Below are 23569 nucleotides of genomic sequence, written 5' to 3'. Positions count from 1 at the left end.
AGGATGAAGGAAGCGGAAAGACAATGGATAAGAGAGAAGGACAGAGGTTCCCAGACTGGGAAATGCAGACACGAGACCAAGTACCTAGAGCTTCAGAACTACCACCCCAGGCTGCGGAAACTACTAGTGCCCAAGAGAAAGGAAAAGCAACATTCTCACCAAAAACACCTCAAAATGATCATTATTTCCCAGTCTACTTGTTTTTGTTCATTGTTCCCAACTCTACTGAGAGTTTTCTTTGCTCACTAGGACGAAAGAGGGGCTGAGGGCCTGGAGGCTCACAATCACCAGAAGTTGCGGACAACACAACAAAGCCGCGTGTTGGGAGCCCCTCCGCCTGAGTCACTGTGAGGAGACAAAGCAATGTAAAAGCTGGGCAAAGCAAGCAAGTTGGTACAATACTGTGAAGCCTTCAGTGGGTCTTTTCCATCTTTCATTTCTAGAATTGACCAAATTTTTCACATGATAATAAATCAATCCTGGGTCTGGCAAACATGCTCCACAATACCAGAGTACAACAAAAGGAACCCTATTATAATATTATAAATCACCCCATTTCCTCAGGGAGTATCAGGCTACTATTGGGTGAGACGACTGCAGAAGCACGTCTCACTTCCAATAAAATATATTTGGCTTTTGTATATCCCAAACAAGCTATACATAGTTCAAACATTTGCAGATGGCTGGAAATTTCCAGGGCTTTCCTCTCACAGAAAAATTCTATGAAGCAATAAAATATTTTTATGATATAATTTGAAACCTTTATAAATGAGCTATTTAAAATATACTTATGCATTTTAATCTAAAATTTATATTTAAAATATAAAGTCATTCCCCTGAAGTTGATTTTTAAATGGATCTAAATCCATGAATTCTTTAATCACTGAAAGAGAAGGTGATCCTATCACACCAACTCAGAGAGAGAAAATGGTACACCTGTTAATTTAAATGAGATTTGATGATGATCAGCTTACTCAGAATGATATAGCTAGTCCTAAAATTGGAGCAGAAACAGCTAAAAGCAAATGGCTTCAATACTGAGTGGGAAAGCATGGGTCTTGAATTTAAATAGATGTGGGCTTAAATTTCAACTGAGCCACTTACTAGCTGTGTGAGTTCAGCAAGTCTTTGAGACTCTCTGAACCTGTTTCCTCATCCCCACTTTGTGAAGATTAAGTGAGGTAATGTAATAAGCAGTCATCAGCATGTTACCTGGAACATGAGAGTGCCCCAGCAAGTGATACGAGAGGATCCCGGCAAGTGGTAAGAAGTACTCTGAACAGAGCCAGGAGATAATGTAGTGTACTGAAGTATGACCATCCTTATCACTTTCCAAGATCAAACGGCCAGGAGACTTTGTATTAGAGTAAAAAGTGAAACAATGTGGTGGTTAAGTTGAGATTTTTTATGGAAAGCATTAAGTTGGTCAACTGAGCAATAAATTGGCCTAAGGTAAACACAATCAAAGAGTGACTGCTTATTTCTAGTACGAACAAGTTCCAACTACCAGCCAAATAATATCTACAAAATTCTCGAGGGTAGTTAAAATCAAGGAGCTCACTTGTGAAGTGTATAAATCTGTAGTTGTTTGTTCCTTCAAACACCGCAGTTCTACAGCTTGTCTGTGTGAGCCACTGACAACAGAAACACAAGTAGGACAAGGTCCTGGCCCTCACAGAACTCGGGATCTAGTCACAATGACAGAGGTAATCATAATGCAAACAACTTGTAACTCAACCTAATGAATGATCTGCTGGTAGTTTTCATGGACACATGCAGGGCCATGAAAGGGCACCTATTATGTGCCAGGAGCCATGCTAGATGGTACAGGAACACAGATGACTAAGGACAGGAACTCTGCTCCTGAGAAGTTCACAGACTGGGAGCAAAGACAAGAGGTGACAATAGCATTTATGCAAGAGCTGCTATGAGAGGACACAATACCTCAATCTGACTAGAGGGGCTAGGCCTCAAGGAGGGGCTAGGCCTCAAGAGGTACTGACTGAACCAAGAATGGAAGGATGAGGGGAAGGAGCTCACAAATGGGTGTGGGATAACAAATAACAGCACATGCCTAAGAGAGAAGGTAGGAACATGCAGGTCATGTTTAGAGACTGGAAAAAGCCTTAATGGCTAGAAAATGTTTAGGGATCAGGAAAGGGTAAATGATGCCATTAGAAACTGATCAAGAACAGATTACTGGGCCGGGGCGGGGCGGGGGGGCGGGGGTCCTAAGAGTTCTATTCCTCTTAGATACTGGAGAGCCAATGTTGGTTGGTAGCCTACAAATGTGATAAGATTGTGTTTAAAAGGATGCACAGTGGCAGAATGGAAAACAGACTGGACAGGGTGAGAGTCTATAGACAGGAAGCCTTACATAATGATTCAGGGGAGAAGTGATATGGGGCTACCTGGCGGCAACAGGAACAAAGAGAAAGAAACATGTAAAATCATTTCAGAAGCAGAACCAGTAGGACTTGGAAAGTAGCTAGATGGGAAGTATGAGGGTGGGGCGATGATACTGAAGCCTAGGTCCCCATTTCCTGTTACAGGAAAAACGGGTTTGGAGGGTAAAAGTGGGATTAGTTTGGGACCTGTTGAGTTGAAGGTATCTATGGACATTCACAGAATGTTATATAGGCAAGTGGAAATCTAGGTCTGGAACTTAGAGAATTCTGATTAGAAAAGCAGAATGGGAGTCATCAATATTTGGCTTAACCCTTTGGGGGTCATGGATTACTGAGGATCTACTGAAGTTATGAACTCTCCAGAAAAAAAAATTTCCATATACTTTCAGGGGCTTCACTGACCCACTAGAGACCATTCACACACCCATCCTAGATTAGGAACTCCAATACAAACAGAAGGCAAAAGCAGCTAATGTCACAATGACAAAGAGATCAGGGGGAAGCGCCACGCACAACCAGCAAACGAAGGATTGAGCTGATAAAGAGGAAATCCCAGAGAGAAACTGCAAAGTGGCTAGTGATTTGGAGTGACCAGAAGACACTTCATGACATTTAGCATCACCAGATCCCAGAATAATGTTCAACAGGATCAAAACTACCGGATATAGCCATGAATACAGAGGAGGTACAGATACAGAGGAGGTACAATTCTATGTATAACAATAACAACCTACCTTCTGTACAGCATGTGCTCTCCCAGGGGTGGTTCTGTGATGAGTCCGAAACAGTCAGAACTCACCTTCCCTACCCCAACATCCATAACCAAAGTCATGCATTTGTGCAAGAGACAGCTTTAGACTCAAGCACAATCTCTGACCAAAACTCAGTAAATCTGACTGACTTGCAGTGATTCAGTAATGCCCTAACTTCATGACAGCTGGAGTTTCAACTTTCTTCTACCTTGCTCTTAGTTATCAATGAGTAGCCAAAAAAATTTATTTTCTCCAATTCCGGGAAGTATCAACCAACCTAAGCTATCCTAGAAATATAAAAATTGCCATATAATTTTCTAAAGAAATCTTACTTGAATAAGACTACAAAAGCTGCTCACTATCCTCACATTTTTTAAAGATTTTTAAGATCATTTTTTAATTTTTTAAGATTTTTAAAGATTTTTAAGATTATTTATTTGAGGGCGCCTGGGTGGCTCAGTGGGTTAAGCCGCTGCCTTCGGCTCAGGTCATGATCTCAGGGTCCTGGGATCGAGTCCCGCATCGGGCTCTCTGCTCAGCAGGGAGCCTGCTTCCCTCTCTCCCTCTCTCTCTGCCTGCCTCTCTGTCTACTGTGATCTCTCTCTGTCAAATAAATCAATAAAATCTTTAAAAAAAAAAAAAAAAAAAAAAAAAAAGATTATTTATTTGACAGAGAGAGACAAAGCAAGAGAGGGAACACAAGCAGAGGTAATCGGAGAGGGAGAAGCAGGCTTTTCCACCAAGCAGGGAGCCGGGTGGGGAGCTCGATCCCAGAACCCTGGGATCATGACCTCAGCGAAGGCAGACACTTAACGACTGAGCCACCCAGGCAGATCTGCATTACCAGCAAAATAATGGCTGAAGCAGATACTGTACTGTGTCAATACTGATACTTCCAGGAGCCATCTATGGGGGTTCCCAAGTTTCTAGGTCTTCCCAAATGGAACCGAAAGGCACTGCACTGGGCAAACTAGTAAGGCCAGCAGAAAATCAGAGCGTGCTTTAAGAAAACTTGGGTATTTCTAATGAGATTATGACCATAAAACACACCTATTTTTTCAAATTCTTTGGACTTCTATAAAATCTCCTTTTCTCCCCTCCCTGTCCTTTTTTTTTTCTTCCTTTCTTCATGCAATCTTAGCATCTACCAATTTTTCTTTTGGAAAAAAAAAAAGCAGAAGTATTTTTAGTTGTCTATAAAATAAAATCTAAGCCATATTCATTTTAATTCTTCTTCTCATAAAGCATCTACTTTCCAATTTCCCTCTAATCAAAATCACTCTGAAGGAATTTTAGCAAAGGTACACCTTTCTATTTCAGAATCAACAAAGCAAAAGTTTTAAAGAAATTTCAATTCAAGGACTCAGATAAATTAAGACTATTTCTGAAAAGGAAAAGCGCCAAGTCACTGGCAGGCTGGGAGTTAGAGCTCCCCAGTTGGCCTGGTGGTATTTTCCACAGCAAGACCCTGAGAGTTAACAGGTCAGGCAAAGGGATCTGTTCTTTGGCTGGAGCAGCAAATATTCACAACTCTTCAGAGAGCTGGGGAAACATTTTTATACTCACTTCACCCAGTCACTTACAAAAATGCATCCTAGGAGACTTCCCCTCTCTGCATAGAATTAACTGCCTGGCCAAGAGATATAATTCCAAAATATGGAGAAATACCATATTTGTGAAGGCACAGATTGGAAGACACCCTTTTTAATTAGAACTGGATACATTTCAGCTTTTCTCACACCAACTCAAACTCCATCCGAAATTGACAGACTTGTCTTCCAGCACTATCACTTCAGCAAGTGATCCTCTTAAATGCTCCTACCTAGTCTTACTAAAGTATTAGTAACTGGGAAAAATTACACTGAAAAAAAAAGTTAACTTTTTAAACCAGCTGGCCAAAGACATGACTCAGTGTTTGGAAGTCTCTCATCTCAGATCAGATCTCTGAACTTTAAATACATATGAAGATGTTATTTTATCAGAAACAAATTTTGAAGGTAATGAAAAATACAAGTATGGAAGTGACTTCAGAGAAGACATTTTAGAAAAAACAGGCTCCTAAGGACACTGATGAGGAATACATTAGAACTGCTCAAATGTGGATTAGCACAAAAAGAAATTCCTGAAAGATAATCAAGAGACAGTAAAATAAATTATCCCTAATTTCTAAAAGTTAACAAAAGAAGAAGAGCTACGTTTGTGCAAATGTAGTCAGGCAACAGGCAGCCTATCTCCAAGCGTTCCTTTCCCGGCTCTGGGGACCCTAAAGTCCCTTGGAGAAGGACTCGTGTGCAGTGAGTCAGGAGCTTGTGCTCTGCACGCACACTGCCCCGGCCTTCCTGCTTCTGCCACTTAGTGGCTGTTGTCACTTCGGGTGTGTGACTTAACTACTCTGTGCCTTTATTTCCTGAAGATAACAGGAATACCCAAAGACCAAACTTGAGCCGGTTTTTCCAACTCAAGAAGCTGACTCTTAGAGGCGGTGGAACCCTAATCTTAAAGCTGCGCCATCTCTTCCACTGCCTGCTGGCAAGCTCCACCCAACTGACCTGTTTTCCACAAGGCCCTCCTCATTTGTCTTCAGTGGCTCCCCACTGGCCAGAGCACACAGCAGGAGCTCCCAAGTGATCCTCTTTTCCGATGTGAATCTCAGTCTTTCCGGTGTGAATTCCCACCACCGCAGCCAGAAACCACCTAAAGTAGACTGACCTAGCCAGCTCCCCCTAAACGAGGCCAGAGGACTCTGTTCCCACATTCCTTCCCAGTGACTGCAAATCGTCAGCATCGAAGTCTTCTAGGGATCAGGGTGAGCCCCTCTCCCACAAAGATCTTCTCAGTAGTTCTGCTTTTCTATCAATTTCTGCCTTGCAGGACACATCAGCACTTAGGGAAATACACGGTTAGCTCCTTATGGGAGCTGATCACTCCGCCCAAAACTATTAAATGTTTTGGGACATGAATCATGTGCTGTGAACTTCCTGCTGTCTGTCTCAACAACATACTAATATTAGGGACTCAAATGAGAACTCCCGTGAATCATGAAGAAGCTTCAGCAATCTCACCTGAACTGTGACAACGGCTGCTCCTTGGCACTTCTTACCGCCACTGCCTCTACACTCCAAATGCAGCGTGGTCTGTTCTTCTCTGTTAACGTACTGTTTCGGCATTGTGTCCAACAGCTCACTATCCAGGGCAACCTGCTGAGATTCTCGAAGAGCTGCAGTTCTGGAAAACACCATCAAGAGGTAAAAGAGAGGCTTAGGAAAGGTTTCATGGTAAGTGATAAAGGCTTCTGGTTACCCCGGCCTACACTAGAGAGCAAGACCTAGCATTCTACAGGAACAAAAGACCAAAGGTGTGTGTAAACCCTCTCTTTTCCTTAATAAGAAAGTTAAGAGATGAAGGGAAAGTGGGATGACTTTTTAGCCAGGAATGAAGCTTCATTTAGAATCTGTATTACATTAACGGCGTTTTTTTTACACAGACCCTTCAATACACAAGAGCAAATGAGATTCTCATTCTGATTAAAGCAGTCTTTTAAAAAAAAAAAAAGCCTTTATTTATTCATTTGACAGAGAGAGACACAGCAAGAGAGAGAACACAAGCAGGGGCTGTGGAAAAGGGAGAAGCAGGCTTCCTGCCAAGCAGGGAGCCCGATGCGGGACTCAAGCCCAGGACCCTGGATCATGACCTGAGCTGAACGCAGATGCTTAATGACTGAGCCACCCAGGCGCCCCCGATTAAAAACATTTTTAAAGGGGAACCAGTGGTTTCTTGGGTATTAGCAACTCAAACTGAATTGTCAGATGGAGGAAGCTAACTTTTTACATGGGTGTACATGGGTGTCCATACTGTTCCATTACTGTGTGGGCACGTGTGTGTGTGGTGTGTGTGTGTGCACACATGCGCTGGTGGGGCCAGGGATGCACACACAGACACAATAAATGCCAGGACCAAAACAGCCAAGGAAACCAAGCCAATAAGAGACAGATTCCCATGGTGTTTGCAAAGATTAGACTCTCTCGCTCCATAAAACAGACTCACTCCACACACTCCTCACAAGACAGCAAGCTAGAATCAAAACCTTCAAGAATTGGTCGTTCTGTATCTACTTTAACTCAGAGCACTAAATGACTTGCCCGCACTCTGATCAAGTGCCTGTGGCAAATTGCTAAAGAACATGAAGACTCAGGGAGCACAGCAGTGACAACAGAAAGACAATCTCACTGGATACCCTTTCAACACCATCTTTCCAGTATCAGAAAGTTTCCTCAGGAGAAGCTTAAGAAACACTTGGCTGGCACTGCTGACACTCAGAAATGCCACCACAGGAAATGTAAAATTTATCATCCACGTAAGCACACCATTTCAATGTCAAATTAAGAGACTTGTCACACCTTGGCTAGCTGCGGTAACTGACGGGGCCAGCCTGGTCAAATTATCCTCATGGAGAGGCAGCTGATGAAGAAGCCCTTCTAGGCACTCTATCATCCAAGCTGTCACAGCAACAAGCACAGAGGCACAGCCCTGGGGGTCTCACAGTCTTACCTGGCCTGCTGCTGCAACAGATTCAGGTCGATGCGCACCAGCTGGGTGGCGTCCTTCTGACTCAGGAGCGCGGCTGAGGAAATGACTGGCACAGGAGGCCTCATTGGGTGCAGATCAAGGGGAGGCTGGGGAGCCTCATGCTTCCGCAAGTTATTTAAAACCCTTTCTTTAGCTGAAAGAAAATTAAGTCCTACTTACTGAATAATGGCTACTACGAGGTAATAACATACTAAGTGGGTGCAAAGCCTTGGCCTATTACTTCGAGAAGAATGCCGAAGATCTACAGAATAGTTATATAAACCATCAGAGGCCTGAATAAAATCATTATCTTCCGTTACGAATTTTGAGGGAGCCCCCACACAGCTATTAATATTCTACCAGGAGCTAAGAGCTCACAAGCACGTGGTATGATTAAACAGAATTCCTATCCGAAAACCCTTAATGAGAGTTAAAGAGCTAAAGCTCATGATTTTAAATTATTACCCTAGACAGCCTTGTATGACATGCTAAAGTGCCTGTACTTGATACTAGTATAAAGGAGATTTAGTGAACAGCTCTCAACAAGCCTGAGAAAGATGGTAGCTATCACCAGACAATGGACTGGGGAAAGGGCAGGTAGTCCCATTAAGAGCTTAATGCAATCACCCAGATAAATCTCATGGGAAGAGAAGAAAAAAAAAAATGGATGTTAAGGAATATAACAGAGTGAAAAATCTTAAATTGGGCCCAAGTTTGAATGGGAGGGGTGAGACTAGCAGAGTTAAAATGAACAAAGACATGGGCATAAACTCCCACAGAACTTGTATTACATGGTTATACTGTCATGCATTCATTCATTCACTTACTCATTCACTCAATAAATAGAGTCCAAATAAGAAATCAGGTGCTGTATAAGAAAGGCAAATCTGTCCATTCAACTTTGTACTCAACTGCATGTGGTCCCATGCCGGTGAATACAATTTCCATGTTTCTATTTCTACACCTAGTACAGAGCTGACCACAAACAGGTATCCAATAAATTCCTATCTTCCCACCCTGTCTGTACTGCACGGAACACATACCATATGGCAGGTGGGAACTGAGGAACATGAAGAAAAATGCTTCACAGACCTGACTCTTTTCAAAAGTAAGATAACAAGGGATACGAGAGGTCAAGGAAATCTCAAGTCAGTAAGTCAGGTCAACAAATACTTAAGGGATTACTATGAATTTCCAACTTCATTCCAGATGTAGCACTCCATTTTCTATTCTTAAGAAAATTTAAGACAATTTAATAGCCAGGATTTTACTTGGCACAAAAAGACCTGTATTGTTTGCACCCCAAACAGATGGAATTTAACATTCCAAACAGGTCAAGTGAGGGATCGTCCTGTAGAGCCAGGGTTTTTCCACTAGAACAACTACTCTTTGCACAGAGCATAACAAAGTTGGATATTCATCACTGGAAGACTCCTAGCTTCCTTCAAGTTTCTCTCAAGTAACATTTTAGGCCAGGACTAAAGCTACTGCCTGAACTCCCTATCTCCAACTTCTTTTACAGAAAAATTAAGTATCCTATTTGAGCCATTACTGTTCTGGAGTTTTCTTTCACTCATAGCTGAACCTAACCTTAAGCTGTAGACAAATTAACAATGAACCCCTAAAAAGAATTCTCACTGGAGGGATACACTGTGTAAACCTTAACCCTCAATGGCTCAGATTCAATCATTCATTCCCTCATTCATTCATTCATTCATTCACTCGAGGGGGCTGATACTCATTCAGCTCACCCAACAAAGGATCAGTGACGTCCAGCTGCACTGACAAGCTGCAGGGTGGAGAATGGGATTCCAGTGTGGCCTGCATCCACAGACCAACAGTTTCCTGGAACTCATAATGTATGCGCTCCATGTTCAAATATTCCATCCACAGATCCTAGAATTGAACCACAAGACATTAACTTTCACGGACGAATCACATATTCACATGTAAAACTACGTATTTAACTAAAAAGTAGACCAGTAAGGTTTAGCACAGCGCAGTCCATACCAAGTTCTCCAGTATCAGCATGAATCACATTTAAAATGGACGCTAACAGGGGCGCCTGGGTGGCTTAGTCAGTTAAGCGCCCAACTCTTGGTTTCGGTTCTGGCGATGATCTCATGGGTCATGAGATCTCACCCCACATCAGGGTCCATGCTTGGCAGGGAGTCTGCCTGAAGATTCTCTCCCTCTGACCCTAGCCCCACTCCCATGCATGCATGTTCCCTCTCTCAAATATATAAATCTTTAAAATTAATTTATAATATAATATAATATAATATTTAATATATAATTATATATAATAATTATAATTAATAATATTTAATATAGAATTATAGATATAATTATAATTAATAATATTTAATATAATTTATAAAATTAATATATAATTTAAAATTATATAGATGTGTGTATATATGTATACACACACATATATAGAGAGAGAGAACAGGTGTTTGATTATATACCAAGATCAGAAAAAATAATTTTAACAGCCCTACGAACTGTACATTTATAAATTACATACACATAGAACTGAGCTAGTAAATTATAAAACACTGGTAAAAACCAGAAATTTTAAAGAGATAAATAACAAATATATTGAAAATCGCTGAATCTGGATTAGATCAAGCCCTTGGTCCCAATACCACTTTACAGGATATACAAAGGACAGAGAAACATATTAAACCACACTAACAAAGATAAAATCTGTGAAGTCCAGACTGTGGGGAAACTCTATGAACAAACTACCCAGTTTCTTCCACAAACTGGGGGGGGGGGGGGGAGGGGGGGAGGAATAAGGGGAGGACCAGTAGATTAAACAGATCTTTAAGAGCTATCAACCAACCACAAAATGAGGATCCTGACTCAAACTGTAAAAATGAAAATAAAACTTTTATGACCTATATGAGGCAACCGGAAACTGGAACACTACTTAGGTATTTGTAATTAAGAAACTGCTGTTACTATTTTCCAGACACAAATGTTATTGGGTTATAATACTTTTTTAACCCTCCTCTTTGAAATTTTTATGTATCAAATGCTTTCTAGGATTAGTTCTGAGATAACATGGGTGAAGGGAGTGGACGGGCTATGGATAAAATCCGACACCTGGTCCACAGCAGGCAGAGGGAGGAAAAGGGCATGTATGCTGCACTGTTCCATTTTTCTATATGATCAAATTTTTCTTATTATAAAAGGTAAAATAAATAACAGGTAAAATGAGAGAAAACGGAAGTTTCAGTATTCTCTTCCCATACGCCAATGAACTGTCTTGCATATTTCACACTGATCACTCTGGTGATCAGTACGTATCAGAAGGGGAGACGGTCTCTAATTAGAAGAAATGCCAGCTCTCTATGAACACTAAAAACTATAGCAAATAGTAGTAATGGGTGATCAGACACAGACTATCATTTTGTGAACAATTTTTTTTTCTGATTTTAACTGTTTAGAGGATTCCTCTAACCTTAAAAATGTCTCTGGTTTCTCAATGAGCGCACTGCCATAAAGTCCTAAACCATGTCCACACCATGGCACAAGGCATTCCAGACTCAGAGGAGAAACTCCCAAGTCATCTTGGTCACAAACCTGAATCCTAGAAGCCCCAAACAACTGTTGGGGGGTGCTGTACCAGTCCCCGCTACTGTGTATATGCGCCTTCTTCAAGTGGGGTCACTAACGTCACCCTGTCTGCCTCTATGCTAAATAACTGTCGACAGGGACTAACGACTAAGAATACTAAGAATTAGCAGCGGGCAGAGATGTCTCAGAAACCACAATAACAGAATAATTCTACATGTGAATTATAGACCAAAATGTGGAGCTAAAAAATCAAATGGCAAAGACTTTAAAAAAAAAAAAAAGCTAGCTATTAATTCTGTCGATAAAGGGGAACCAAGATAAATTCCAGAGAGCCAAGAAGCTATGATTAACTTTGAAAACCACTAACCAGTGGTTTTCACCCTTGGCATGTGGAGGATAAAGAAGAGATGAAGGAACTGACTCAAAGAATTTCAGGACACCATGACTGCCTATTTATTTTTCCTGTTTCTCTGGCCCTGTATTCTCAGCCTTATTTCTCTATGCCCTAAATGTCGTTACTTCTCAGTGCTCTCTGGCTTCGTTCAGTCCTCTTCTCAATCTAAATGCTCTACTACCATCACAGCCACATTCCCTACACTGCCCCATTTCTGAATTCTAATCTACACATCCCCTCCCTACCAAATCCTGGACAGAGCATTCTCCTTGAACCCCTCTGGCACCTCCTCTTCCAGTATTCTGGATCTCTGTTAACAGCATCTCTAGCTGCCCAAGCTAGAAATCTGGGTGTCCTCGTGTATCTAATCAATCCTACTACTGTATCAATCCCACCTGTGTATCTTATCTGAAAATCCTCCTGATCCTACTGATTCTTCTTCAATGTACTTTAAATTCATCCATTTATCTAATCACTCGTGCCATTTCGTGGCCTCTTCAAACAAACACTTCAGAACTAAATCCAAATTCTTTAGAAAGGCATATATATGGCCCTTAGAAATCCGACCGCCGTTCACCTGTCTGGCATCCTCTGCCCACCTCAGGGGCTACACCCCAACTACAACTCTTGAACATGCCTGTGGCCCCACTTCCATATCAGTAAGTGGTTTTAACATCAGATTATGACTGTGACCTATTCAATCACGGTCAGGTATACTGAAAGAGGCATTGCCGTAGTATCACCTGCTGATTCTGCATCACTTTTGCTAGTCTGTGAATATCATAATGCTTTGGTAGAGAAGGGATATAGGTATCTCCTTTTTGAAAAGTCTCATCTTCCAGCCACAAAATATACACATTGAAGAGTCTGAAATAAAAAAGATAGAATTATATAAAATACAAAAAGACATGCAGACGAATGAAGTTTCTTACATCTCTAGGAATACTGTCACTACTACATAAAAGTAACAAGCACATAATACCGAAAATGTTTCCAACCACCACCACAGGCTAAAGAAGCTCATGAGCCAGCAGGGGAGGAAGGTGACAAATCCTTACAATGTGATGCAGAAATTGCTACAACAAGGCTGTGAGGAAAGAGCTCTGTGAACTCTTTTATTAAAGTCCACATAAATATACCGTAGAGAAAAAAAATAACCAGAGGAGGTATGTTAACCCAGATCTAGGATCTGAATTTGGAGTTTTTCCATCCTGGGCAATCCAGTCACAGTGACCCTCAGTGGTTGGAAAAGTTTAAATTAACATTCCAAAAAACACACTGTCTCTTTCAGAGAAAACATTAAAAGCCATCTTAAACTTTTGCAATGGAAGAACCTGCCAGCTTTAGGCTCAATGACGCCCTCCTGCTTCAAGAAATCACAAACAGAACTCAAAAGCATGTGTACACCTTGTTCCCATTAACAAGAAATAAGACAAAGCCAGGCTAAAAAAAGAGAAAAAAACTTCCATTTTCCAGGAAAACTTTTTAAAAAATTTAATGATGTTTCCTTTGTTTTAATTTGCTTTGTTTCTGCAAGGAACACAGTCCATTTAGCTAAGATCGCCGGTATTTTAAGCAGCCGTTTGCAGCAAGGCGAGGCTAGAGGAGTCTGGCACACAAGCTGCAGGGCGGGGTCTGGGAGGCACATGGCTTGGCTCTGCTCAGTAACATGGAAAATGACCTCCCTTACCTCTGGGGCAGCCCATGTAGGAAGACGGACAGGACCCTGAGGCTCTCACACGGAGGAGGCTAGCGCGGAGTACTCTTCCAGCTTCTGACTCACTTAGATGGCTACTTTACCAACATGCCAAAGGAAGGGGGGTTTACGAGAGGCAGAAGCACACATCAAACTTTCTTGGCTAATCAAACTTTCTTGACAAATCTAAATGTTCAAAGATTAAGCCTCCCCACTACTTAAACCTGGCTAAAAGTAGGTTTTCCTTCAAGCAAGCAAGATAAGGGGGGAAATCATCCCGGAGGTGGAAAGATAGCCTAGAGGGCTTTCAGGTCAGGCAAGCCTGAAGCCTCAGCACTGGATCAAAACCCCCGGTTTCCTCACCAAGACATTCAGCATCCGGGGCTAATGATTAGAAGCCATTTTTATTAAGTCTTATTTAGAAAACTAATACTTGGTTTATGGCAAGCATAAATGAAAAATAAAGGACCTGTGTCAAAGGGACCACACTTACTTCAGAGCTCTTAAGCTTTGGGGGATACCCCCATTGCGCCTGATTTTAGAAGCAGTTTTGGGTGATTACTACCCTACCCCAGGCAGATTCCAAGAGGTATATGAACTTCACTTAAAGAATCCTGCCTTGCTCATGAATTTCCTTTTGAGAACTGTCCTGGCAGGCTTTTCTAAATGTTTACCTGCGGCCGACTGTTCTGGTTTCTGTTATTACATAGAGAGACAGAAGAGGACATCAGCCCTCTGGTTTAAGACCTTCCATTCAGACTCCAGGCACTTGACAGAGCTGTATCCAAAGTGCCAATTCCCTTCTCATGAGGAACACAGAGAAGCATTACCCAATGCAAACCCAGCACAAACCACCCTCTTTATTTGATCCAACAGGGTTGAGAGAATGACATCTGGCAGGTTGTCGCACAAACAGCTGCTCCAGCAGTGTCCCCGGTGCTGCCAACAGCAGCAGAGATGGCTCAATAACCATGGCCCACCTCACGAGCTCCGTGTGCAGCTCTGGCGAAGTCAGGTAGCCCGGGGTCCCTGCCTGGCTGGCAGGTGGCCCTTCACTGCCCTCTGCTGGGACGCGGAGGGCCTTGCTCGCAGCATGGTGGAAGTCAGCCACCTCGGTCAGGCGCCTCTTCATTTCTTTCAATAAATTGATATGAGCAGGACTTTGAAAAAACCTTCTTCCAATACAACCATCAATAGGTAACCTTAAAAAATACAAGCACACATCACAATATCAACCCAAGATGCTCTTTCCATGTGGCACACAACAGCAATCAACTGACAATTCAGTGGCTAGCAATATACCACATTAAATCAACACCTGTTATTTCTACCTCAGTGGTTCGTATGAGGATCCCACAAGCATGGTGCATATGAAAGCAGTTTTAAAAAGAATGAAATGCTACCCAAATTTAAGATACTGTCACCACTTAGTGGCAGAGAATAAAGACAGTCAGTGCTCTAGAAGAACTTGCCCGCTGGTAGAAAACGGAAGAGCCCAAGAACCAGTATCTGTACATTCTGAAGGACTGAGGTAAGGGGCTAAGGGTGAGCTAGGAACTGAGTTGAAGCCAGAGAACACAGTCAGGAACAGTGGACAGGTCCAGCTGGCCAGAGTCCCTTCATACTCAGGGGAAATTTTAGACACCCCCAGGCATAGAAACAAGAGCTGCCGGGCACTGCCTGGCCTTTGTCCAGACCTGCTCTGCCCTTCACAGGTCTGCTTGGATGGCCGCCGCAACAGTTACACGAGCAGCCTGCTTGGGCAGTTTCTCTCCCTTTGCAGCTCCAGGGGCTCTCTGCTACACCGTGCCCAGCTCCAGGGGCTGCCTTCACCCGCGGAGCTGCCACAAGATACCCTAAACTCAAAAACCGTCTAGTCTAATAAATGTGAACCAGGAAGAGAGGCAGACTCCTAGCCAGAAGTTGGAGGATGGTTCTAACTCACAGGCACAATGTGAGGACACAGAGCATGAGAGGAGACTGCAAAGTCAAGAACAGGTTCACAGACACAACAACACTGGGTACCATACCCATATTGCGGTCCTGGGCGATGAAGATACAGGAGGAAGAACTTCTGCCAAATGAGAGGCAGAAGAGGGTGATCGGAAGGCGTGACAAGGGCCTGGTGGGCCCAACGATAAATCAGCAGCCTCTGGAGGGACGGGACGATGGGAAGCTTCAGCTGGGCCTGGGCCTTCTACAAAAGAAGAGGGGCTTTGAGCAGCCATAACATGATCGCAGTTCCAGATAGTCTGCTCTTTCTAAATGATCCAAATAAAACCCTGAACATTTTGCTTTTAATTCAGTGAGGGAAAAAAAGTCCTATTTCCAACTCAGTAGCTGATACTTTAACCTCCTTGGTAGCAAAACGTGTGGGGCAGGTTTTTTTGTCAAAACATTTCACAGGGGACGCCTGAGTGGCTCAGTTGGTTAAGCCGCTGCCTTCGGCTCAGGTCATGATCCCAGGGTCCTAGGATTGAGTCCCGCATGGGGCTCCTTGCTCAGCGGGGAGCCTGCTTCTCTCGCTGCCTCTGCCTGCCTCTCTGCCTGCTTGTGTGTACTCTCTCTCTCTGATAAATAAATAAATAAATAAATAAATAAAATATTAAAAAAGAAAAACAAAACATTTCACAGACCCCCAGACTGGAATATGTCTTACACATTTTACCTCATTCCATGCCTTTCCAGGCCTCTGTGCACAAAACACCACAGTGCAAGGAAGCAGAATGATATGAAAATCAAGTCAATTTTGCGGTCAAACATTATCAAGCTCTTGAAAACTTAGATTTGAAAAGAACTTTCAAGAATGATAAACTCCTTGACAGGGTCTGAAACCCAAATGCCAAGTCTCTCTTAGGAGACCCTAAAACAGGTCTTTCATTCTAAAGCCTCATCCCAGTCTTTTTCTCCCTTCAGTGAGCCTAAGGATCAGCTAGGGAGTTTTTAAAACAAATTCCTGGTCCTGCTCCAGACTTCGAAACTTAGAATTTCAAAAGCCAGGGTCTGGGAATCTGATTTTTAACAAGCTCTTCAGGGGACTGATGCATAGGACACACACGGAAAATGGTTTTAAAATGAGGGTAAACCCCTGCACTCATGCGTGAACACAGACTTCAATCATTAGGTGGTCACTCTTTATGCTAAATAAAGCTTGGAAAGGAAGTATACGCTTCAATTATACAGTTTTAAGAACTGGTTTGCATGTTGTGCTTGCCAAACATTTACAACAAAAGGAAATGCCCAAATTCAAAAGCTATTAGATGAATCCATCAACAAACCACCTTCTCCCACTCAAATGCACAACGGCCTTTTGCACCTTCAGAGCTTGGTCAGGGGTAAAAGCAGAGTTTATGACCAATTCCCCTTCGACAACTCTTCGGAGCTGGGAGTCTTCTTCAAAGATGGATTCCATGTTCAGTACTGTCCAGGCAAACCAAACCTACAAGGACAGCAGGTAAGGGTGAGTGGAATGAGCAGCTCAGACCAAATCATCCCGATATTCTACAAATGCACATCTCTTCTACCAGATACCTCAATCAACAAATATTTATGGTTCCCCCAATTAGTAGAGTTCTTACACCTATCATTGTTCTTGTCACAGATACAAACTTAGATAAAACAAATCATTGAAAAATGCTAAATTCCTTCAGAAACGCCCCTTCGGTAAAAGAAGATGTTTGTTCACACAATAATTATTTATTTTACGAGGGACAGGAAAGAGAGCCAGATCTAAGCTCCGCCCTCCAGAAGTTTCCCACCTCTTTGAGGAGATGAAACTAATGCATAAGTAACTACAATGCAAAGTGAGAGGTGGTGAGCATGGAATCAGGAGTCAGCGGCTACGGGAAGCTGGCGGAAGGAGTGTGGGATCACAGAGGCAGACACACCAGAGACGGCTCTGCACAGAGAACGGAGGTGAAAGCATGCCTGGCAAGAAGACTGAGTGAGGCAGAGGCAGAGAGGCGGAAACACCAGGGCCATGGGTGGGCAACAGCAAGGAGTGTGTTGCAGCTGATCACAAGAGGCACAAGGAAGAGCAGGAGGCCAGACCAACAGGAGGCTGAAGGATGTCACTAGTGGTGGAAGTGATGAATCGGGGACATAATCAGACACACAGAGTCAGACGGGGTAATAGTGAAGAAAAAGCTGCTGCTGCTGCCGCTGCCGCTGCCACTGCTCACAGTGGTAACAGCAGTCAACACCGAGTCCATGCAGCGGGGCTGGACTAAGCACGGGTATGAGTGCGTTACATGCAGGTGCAGTCATTATTCCCGTTCCCCAGAGGAGGAAACTGAGGACAGAGAGGTAAGCAAGCTGCCGAGGCACAGGGCAGACAAAGAGCAGAATGAGCCCCAGGCCGTGTGGCTCCAGTGTCCGTTTTGTGTGGGTTTTGTTTTTTTAATTCATTGGAGACAGAGAGAGAGAGATAGCACAGGCATGGGGAGAGGCAGAAGCAGACTCCCTGCAGAGCTGGAAGCCCAATGTGGGGCTCGATCCCAGGACCCTGGATCATGACCTGAGCTAAAGGCAGATGCGTAACCGACTGAGCCACCCAGGCACCCCCAGTGTCCACTCTTAACCACGCTGCTGGGCAGGCTCTGCAGTTGGGCAGACCAAGCCTGACCACGAGCTGTCTGATCCTGAGCCAGCCACCTGGCTCCACCAAACCTCGGTCAACTCCTCCGTGAAACAGAAGAGCAACTGCGCCACCTCAGCAGAGGCCACTGGGAGGGTTCTGCGACGTAGTAAGTGCTAAAGGAGAGCTACTTAAAGTTAGTAGCACTATATCAGCAAAGATGATAACAACATTAAAAGTTTGCAAAGATCAACGATGGGCCACAGGGGCTTTCCTACCTGAGTGGGCGTGGCCAAGCCCTCCACAAAAGAAGGTGTGATGTTGCCAGCTACGATCCAGCTCACCAAAGAAGAGAGCAGACTCCGATCACAGTGGTAACCCAAAGCATTCTACACACGGGACAGGATATGCAGCAAAGAAAAAAGGTTTTTAAAAAACCTTATCGAAAATATCAGCAATTAGCCTCCTACGATGGTAGGTTCTGGTAAGACATGGATTTCACTAATTAGTACCTCAGCAATGAGAGTCGCAGGCAGCATATTACAGCCAAATGCAAGGAGCAAGGCTCCTCCCGGGGGGTCTTTTCCTTTGGCTTCCCTGGAGTCTACACTAGCAGGGACTATGGTTCCTAAGATAAGGCACCATCAAGAACAAGCTTTAAAAAGGCACTGGCCCCAGAGCAGTACTGGGAACTATGCATTTGGGGAATGTTCTGGGAAAGCCACTATCTAGTCAAGGACTGAAAGACAAATTCTCTAACAGGTTTACCTTATGTTGCTGGTAGAGTAATTTCTGCACACAGTCTTCCTGAATCAGCTCAAAAGCTGTTTTACACAAGTGGTCCATGAGGAAGAGGATGGCTTGCTCTCGGTACCAAAGATGCTGGCTTATTAGAGCCTGGACCCAGAACTCCAACACGGCAACAGGGCCCACTTCATTGGGCTGGGTGCTTATGGATATGTGGGCCTATGGAGAAAGGGTTTAGGTGATGTGGCGGTAAGAGTCAGCCTCCCATTTTAAAGACACCAACAAAATAACTACTTCCACTGCAAAGCCCAAGTCTGCTGATGTTCTTGGCCAAAACCACTGTGCCAAGTGCTTTGAAATGACCAACACTCAGCTGTGCTAACAGCAGGGTGCCTGATGGGGAAGATGGGCCAGCGTGGATGCAGGGGCTTCCTAGGGGCCTCACCTGGATCATGCTGTTGAGAAGCTTCACATTGTCCCCATGGCTGGCTCCTGTCAGGTGCTGTGCCACCTTGTGGGTGACCTGCTGTGTGACACCCTGAGGGACACCACTGTCCAAGTGCAGGAACAGGAGGAGGTGTGACAGGAACCTGCCAGGAATGAAGGACAACACATCTGACCTAATCAGAAGTCAATAAAGTTTCCAGTAGCTAATTACTTATGAGGAAACAGAAAAATATTAAAACTGGTCCCATTTGCAGATCAAAGTTCTACTTAGGGATTTCAATAAATCTTCAAGAATTTCAAAAGATGAAGTTTTCAAATTTAAGGTGGGTTAAAAGGAATTCTATCTACCTGCAGAAGTACAGTAAACAGATTGATCCAAGACACACTAACATGCACAAATTAAAGAGCATCAGAGGAACAACATCCCAAGGGCCCCTTTATCCCCTCCCCACCCCCCACCCTCACAAAAGCTGAGATGTTCAGAAAATCATCACAATCTGGTACTGGGTGTCAACTTCATACAAGGTGGTTGGTATAAGGGGCACTGATGGGGGGGGGCTCCCACCACAAGTAGTTAGGAAGTGCCCTCAGTTCCCTGGATGTACCGGGTCCCTCCTCTCTCCTTTGTTTTCTCCCTGAAACACTCCCCAACACCTAACCCGGCAGACTCCTACTCATTCCCCGCATGTCATCTACGATGTCCTTTCCCCACAGGACACTTCCTGACCCCTCCCTGCCATCTAAAATACACCTAACCCACTAGGCCTCTCCCATCCCTTCCCCTCAACCATTTCCCCTTGCTCAACCACCGACTGCCTCCCAACCCACCCCTCACCAGGATGTGACAACCAAAATCATCTCTAGACATTACCAAATGTCCACTGAAGGTCAAAATCACCCCTGGCTGAGAACTACCACTTTAGAATAGAATCACCTGATGTTATTATGAGCCTTTTCCCCAATTACATGAGCCAATATATGCCCTTCTTGGTGAAACCAGTATGCACTGGATTTTTATCATGTTCACAATTAAGAATCTTGATTAATACCCTATCCTTAATTCCTTCCCTCCCCAACCAGCTATTTCTTTTACTATAAATCCCATATACTTTTACCCATATGCAAATGCAACCTACACACCACAGCATGGTCTTGCTTCATGACTTTGTAATTACCTCAAAAGTCTTGTTTTCTCCATAAGATTATCAATGTCTCGTGTGATGAGAACCTTCCTATGTATCTCATCTGTTTGTAATACTGCAGACAATGAAAAGCAATGTGTTTCACTATTGTTACAATGGCAAAGCCGTTTGCTGCTCAATGTCAGCAGGTTTCATGGAAACAACTGCTTTGTCAAATACTGATAAGCTATAAGCAATCTAAAATTAAATAAGAAAGGGAAATTTCTCTCATGAAAATAAACTGGAATCATTATTAAGAGTCACTGTTCATCAACCTGCATTCTAAACTAGGCAGGAAGTTTTCTGCCTCCTAAAAAATACACTACCGAATCACATCATTCCCTACTTTACTGAAAACACAGTCGTCAGTCCTCCCTGGGCTGTATTCTACTCACTGCTCGTTCTTCAGAAGGTAATACTGGCAAGGGTAGAACAAAGGCAGGATCTTATCCAGGACATGAACCACTGTTCTCAAATGCCTCGACTGGACCAGAATTCCCAACAGTGAGATGCCTTCTGCACAGAACTTCTCGATGCTATGGAAAGAGACAAACGCAATGAGCAGTCAAGGTTGCCAGTTCAGGAAATGATTTTCTTCCAATGGGCCATCAGCCCACTTGCCACCCAGATGATCTCAGGTCTCCAACACATGCTGTGCATAGCCAAACTTCAAACAGAAATACCAGCACTGGGACTCAGGGAAGTACAAAGGAATTTAATAGTTCATCTGTATTTTCACTTTATAGATGAGAACAGTGAGGTATTCATGCCCAAATTCACATAATTTCCTAGCGCAAGGCCAAAATGAGAACCCAGGCTTGCAAATTTCCAGTCCAGAACACTGGCCACTACCCAATTTTGCTTCCCAAATGGTGTTTCTTCTAAGAGCCATGGGGCTCTCATTGTCTGCGTATTTCCACAAGGTATGAAAGCAAAGGGAAGATTCAAAAGTGAGTTCACTCTGTTAGTATAAGCTGGCAAAATTCTTCTGAAACCAATTTGCATAAAAATTTATCTATTCTTTGACTCACTTCAGAAAACCTATCTTTAAGAAATAATCTCAAAAGTGGAGAAAAATATGACAGATGAGTCACATAAAGATGCACCTTTCAAAATTTAAAAACACAAACTCAAGAGGCAGAAATGATTATGTAAATTTTGGAAAAATGCATTCAATGCAAATATTATTACATCACATAAAAATAATGCATATGAGGGGCACCTGCGTGGCTTAGTCGGTTAAGCATCCGACTCTTGGTTTCAGCTCAGATCGTGATCTCAGAGTGAGATCGAGCCCCAAAATGGGATTCCATGCTCAGCGCAGTTTAAGATTCTTTCCCCCTCGCCTTTGTTCCTCCCCCGCACTGGCACTCTCCCCCTTTCTCTCTATCGAAAAAATAAGATAAATAAATAAAATCTTCAAAAAGAATGCATATGATATCCAAGGGTAACATGGAAAAATTCTACTATACTGATGCTGGGGGGCAGGGGGGTGAACAACAACTAATAAAGAATCATATAGAAGGAAAAAAAGGGATAATGTCACGCCAAAATGGTCATTGTGCTGGAGAAGCAGAAGTAAGTGGCTCTTTCTCCCATCTTCTTACTTCTATAGTTTCATCATACTGCCTTAATTCTAGGGTAAAAAGTCCTTTCAAAAAATAAAAGTAACAGGGCAAAGATTATGCCACAAGAAAATGTCTGTAATATCAGAATGAGAAACAAAGGATATACAAAATTATGCATACATTATAACTCTAAAAAAGATCAAAGGAAGAAATACTGGATAAAAACCAACAGAAAAAAAAAAACAATGTTTCATTAGAGTGAGAAAGATTCTGGGTGATTTCTCTGCCTATTGTTCTCTGTACTATGTGATACTATATCCATGCACAACTCACATCCCTGCACACTCTGCCCCCAACCCCAAGCACATTCGTGAGATTGTTTTAAGTTAGTTCTAGTATATATACATCCCTGACTACCATGGTGGGTGGAGTTCAGCCCAAAGAGAAACACTTCATTCTCATCTTCACTCCCATTAGGGATTCGGTAATCAGCACCAAGCAAACAGACCCACAGTAGCATCAGCGAACAAGGAGATGCTTTCCCAGAAGGAATATAAGACACTAGAGAAATCATGAAAGATTAATTTCAGAGCACTACACTCAATCCACATGCCAGCCATGTGCTGGACGTGTTAAAAGTATTACCACTCACTCAAGGCTCATCAAGTCTAGCACTGTCATGACTCCCGTTTTAGAGATGAGGAACCTGAGGTACCGGAAACTGGACCTAGCAAATGACACTACAGTTACTGGAAAAATGCAGAGTTTTTTTCTTCCAAAGCACCTGTGTAACATCTCTCCTCATCCCAGAGGATCAGTTCTACCCCCCTTCACTGAACTTTCACATCTGTCCAACACAGCTGGGCCATACTCACCCATCCGGTCACCTCCGCTCCCTAATGTGAAGCATGGGCTTCAGTCAGGGGTGCTTCCTCATCACCCCACACCTCCCCCCCCTCACTCGGACACCCGCTGTTCCCTCCCATGTGCATGCAGCCAAGCACCTCCTACTCCAAGCTGCGGAGATCCAGATCCGCAGATGACAAAAGAATGCCCCGCTCTCGAGGAGCATGAAGTGCACGAGGGGAGCCAGAGACACTACCTCACTGCAGTACAGTAAGGGTGGGGTTCGGAGTGCACAGGTCCTGCGGGGAGTTGGGGGGGGGCAGGGCAAGGCCTGTGGCTGAATCTTCCACACTGGGGGCACCGGTCACCTGGAGCAGGCGAGCGTCACCACTCTGCCCCCAGCCTCAGACTCCTTCTCTACTTAAGACTCCTCTCCAAAGCTTAGCTCCTCCACGTAGGTATCCTGCCCTCATGATGATCTCTCCTTCCTTGAAATTCCTTCCCAATCCAGGCTGTACCTTAGAAAAATCTGGCCCCCAGGCCAGTGAGATTCGGATTCTCACCCTCCTACCCATCCAGGTAGCTTTAGAATCACTCCAGACAGCACTGTAAAGAGCAGCCAGGATGGCGAAGCATCGCTCCACCAACCTCAGCCGGCCCACGGTCACATCTTCAGCACCAATTGCTTTCTGTCCACCAGCTCCACTGAACTGCCAGCAGTCTGAAGGAAGCTAACTAACAATTCCGAATCTCTCCCACTTCAGAGCACAAACAGATAGGACAGCTGGCAACCCACTAAA

The 23569-nt window shown here is 43.6% G+C and overlaps 1 protein-coding gene across 2 annotated transcripts in view; it reads right to left on the bottom strand.

Annotated features, from left to right (window-relative positions):
• The window catches only part of EPG5 (ectopic P-granules 5 autophagy tethering factor), a 104980-nt gene that overhangs the window by 39104 nt on the left and 42307 nt on the right, over positions 1–23569 (bottom strand). For both annotated transcript variants that reach the window (XM_080821012.1, XM_080821013.1), the window contains exons 17-27: positions 20751–20891; positions 19173–19317; positions 18749–18946; positions 18259–18369; positions 16721–16843; positions 15435–15601; positions 14385–14606; positions 12452–12575; positions 9478–9622; positions 7709–7880; positions 6223–6385 (exon numbers count right to left, since the gene is read on the bottom strand). In XM_080821012.1, coding sequence (XP_080677138.1) covers positions 6223–6385; positions 7709–7880; positions 9478–9622; positions 12452–12575; positions 14385–14606; positions 15435–15601; positions 16721–16843; positions 18259–18369; positions 18749–18946; positions 19173–19317; positions 20751–20891 — 1711 coding nt within the window. The remainder of the gene's footprint in view (positions 1–6222; positions 6386–7708; positions 7881–9477; positions 9623–12451; positions 12576–14384; positions 14607–15434; positions 15602–16720; positions 16844–18258; positions 18370–18748; positions 18947–19172; positions 19318–20750; positions 20892–23569) is intronic.

This window comes from Martes martes, assembly GCF_963455335.1.
Source record: "Martes martes genome assembly, chromosome: 13".
Classification (NCBI taxonomy): Eukaryota; Metazoa; Chordata; class Mammalia; order Carnivora; family Mustelidae; genus Martes; species Martes martes.
This window is presented reverse-complemented; position numbering and strand designations above follow the sequence as displayed.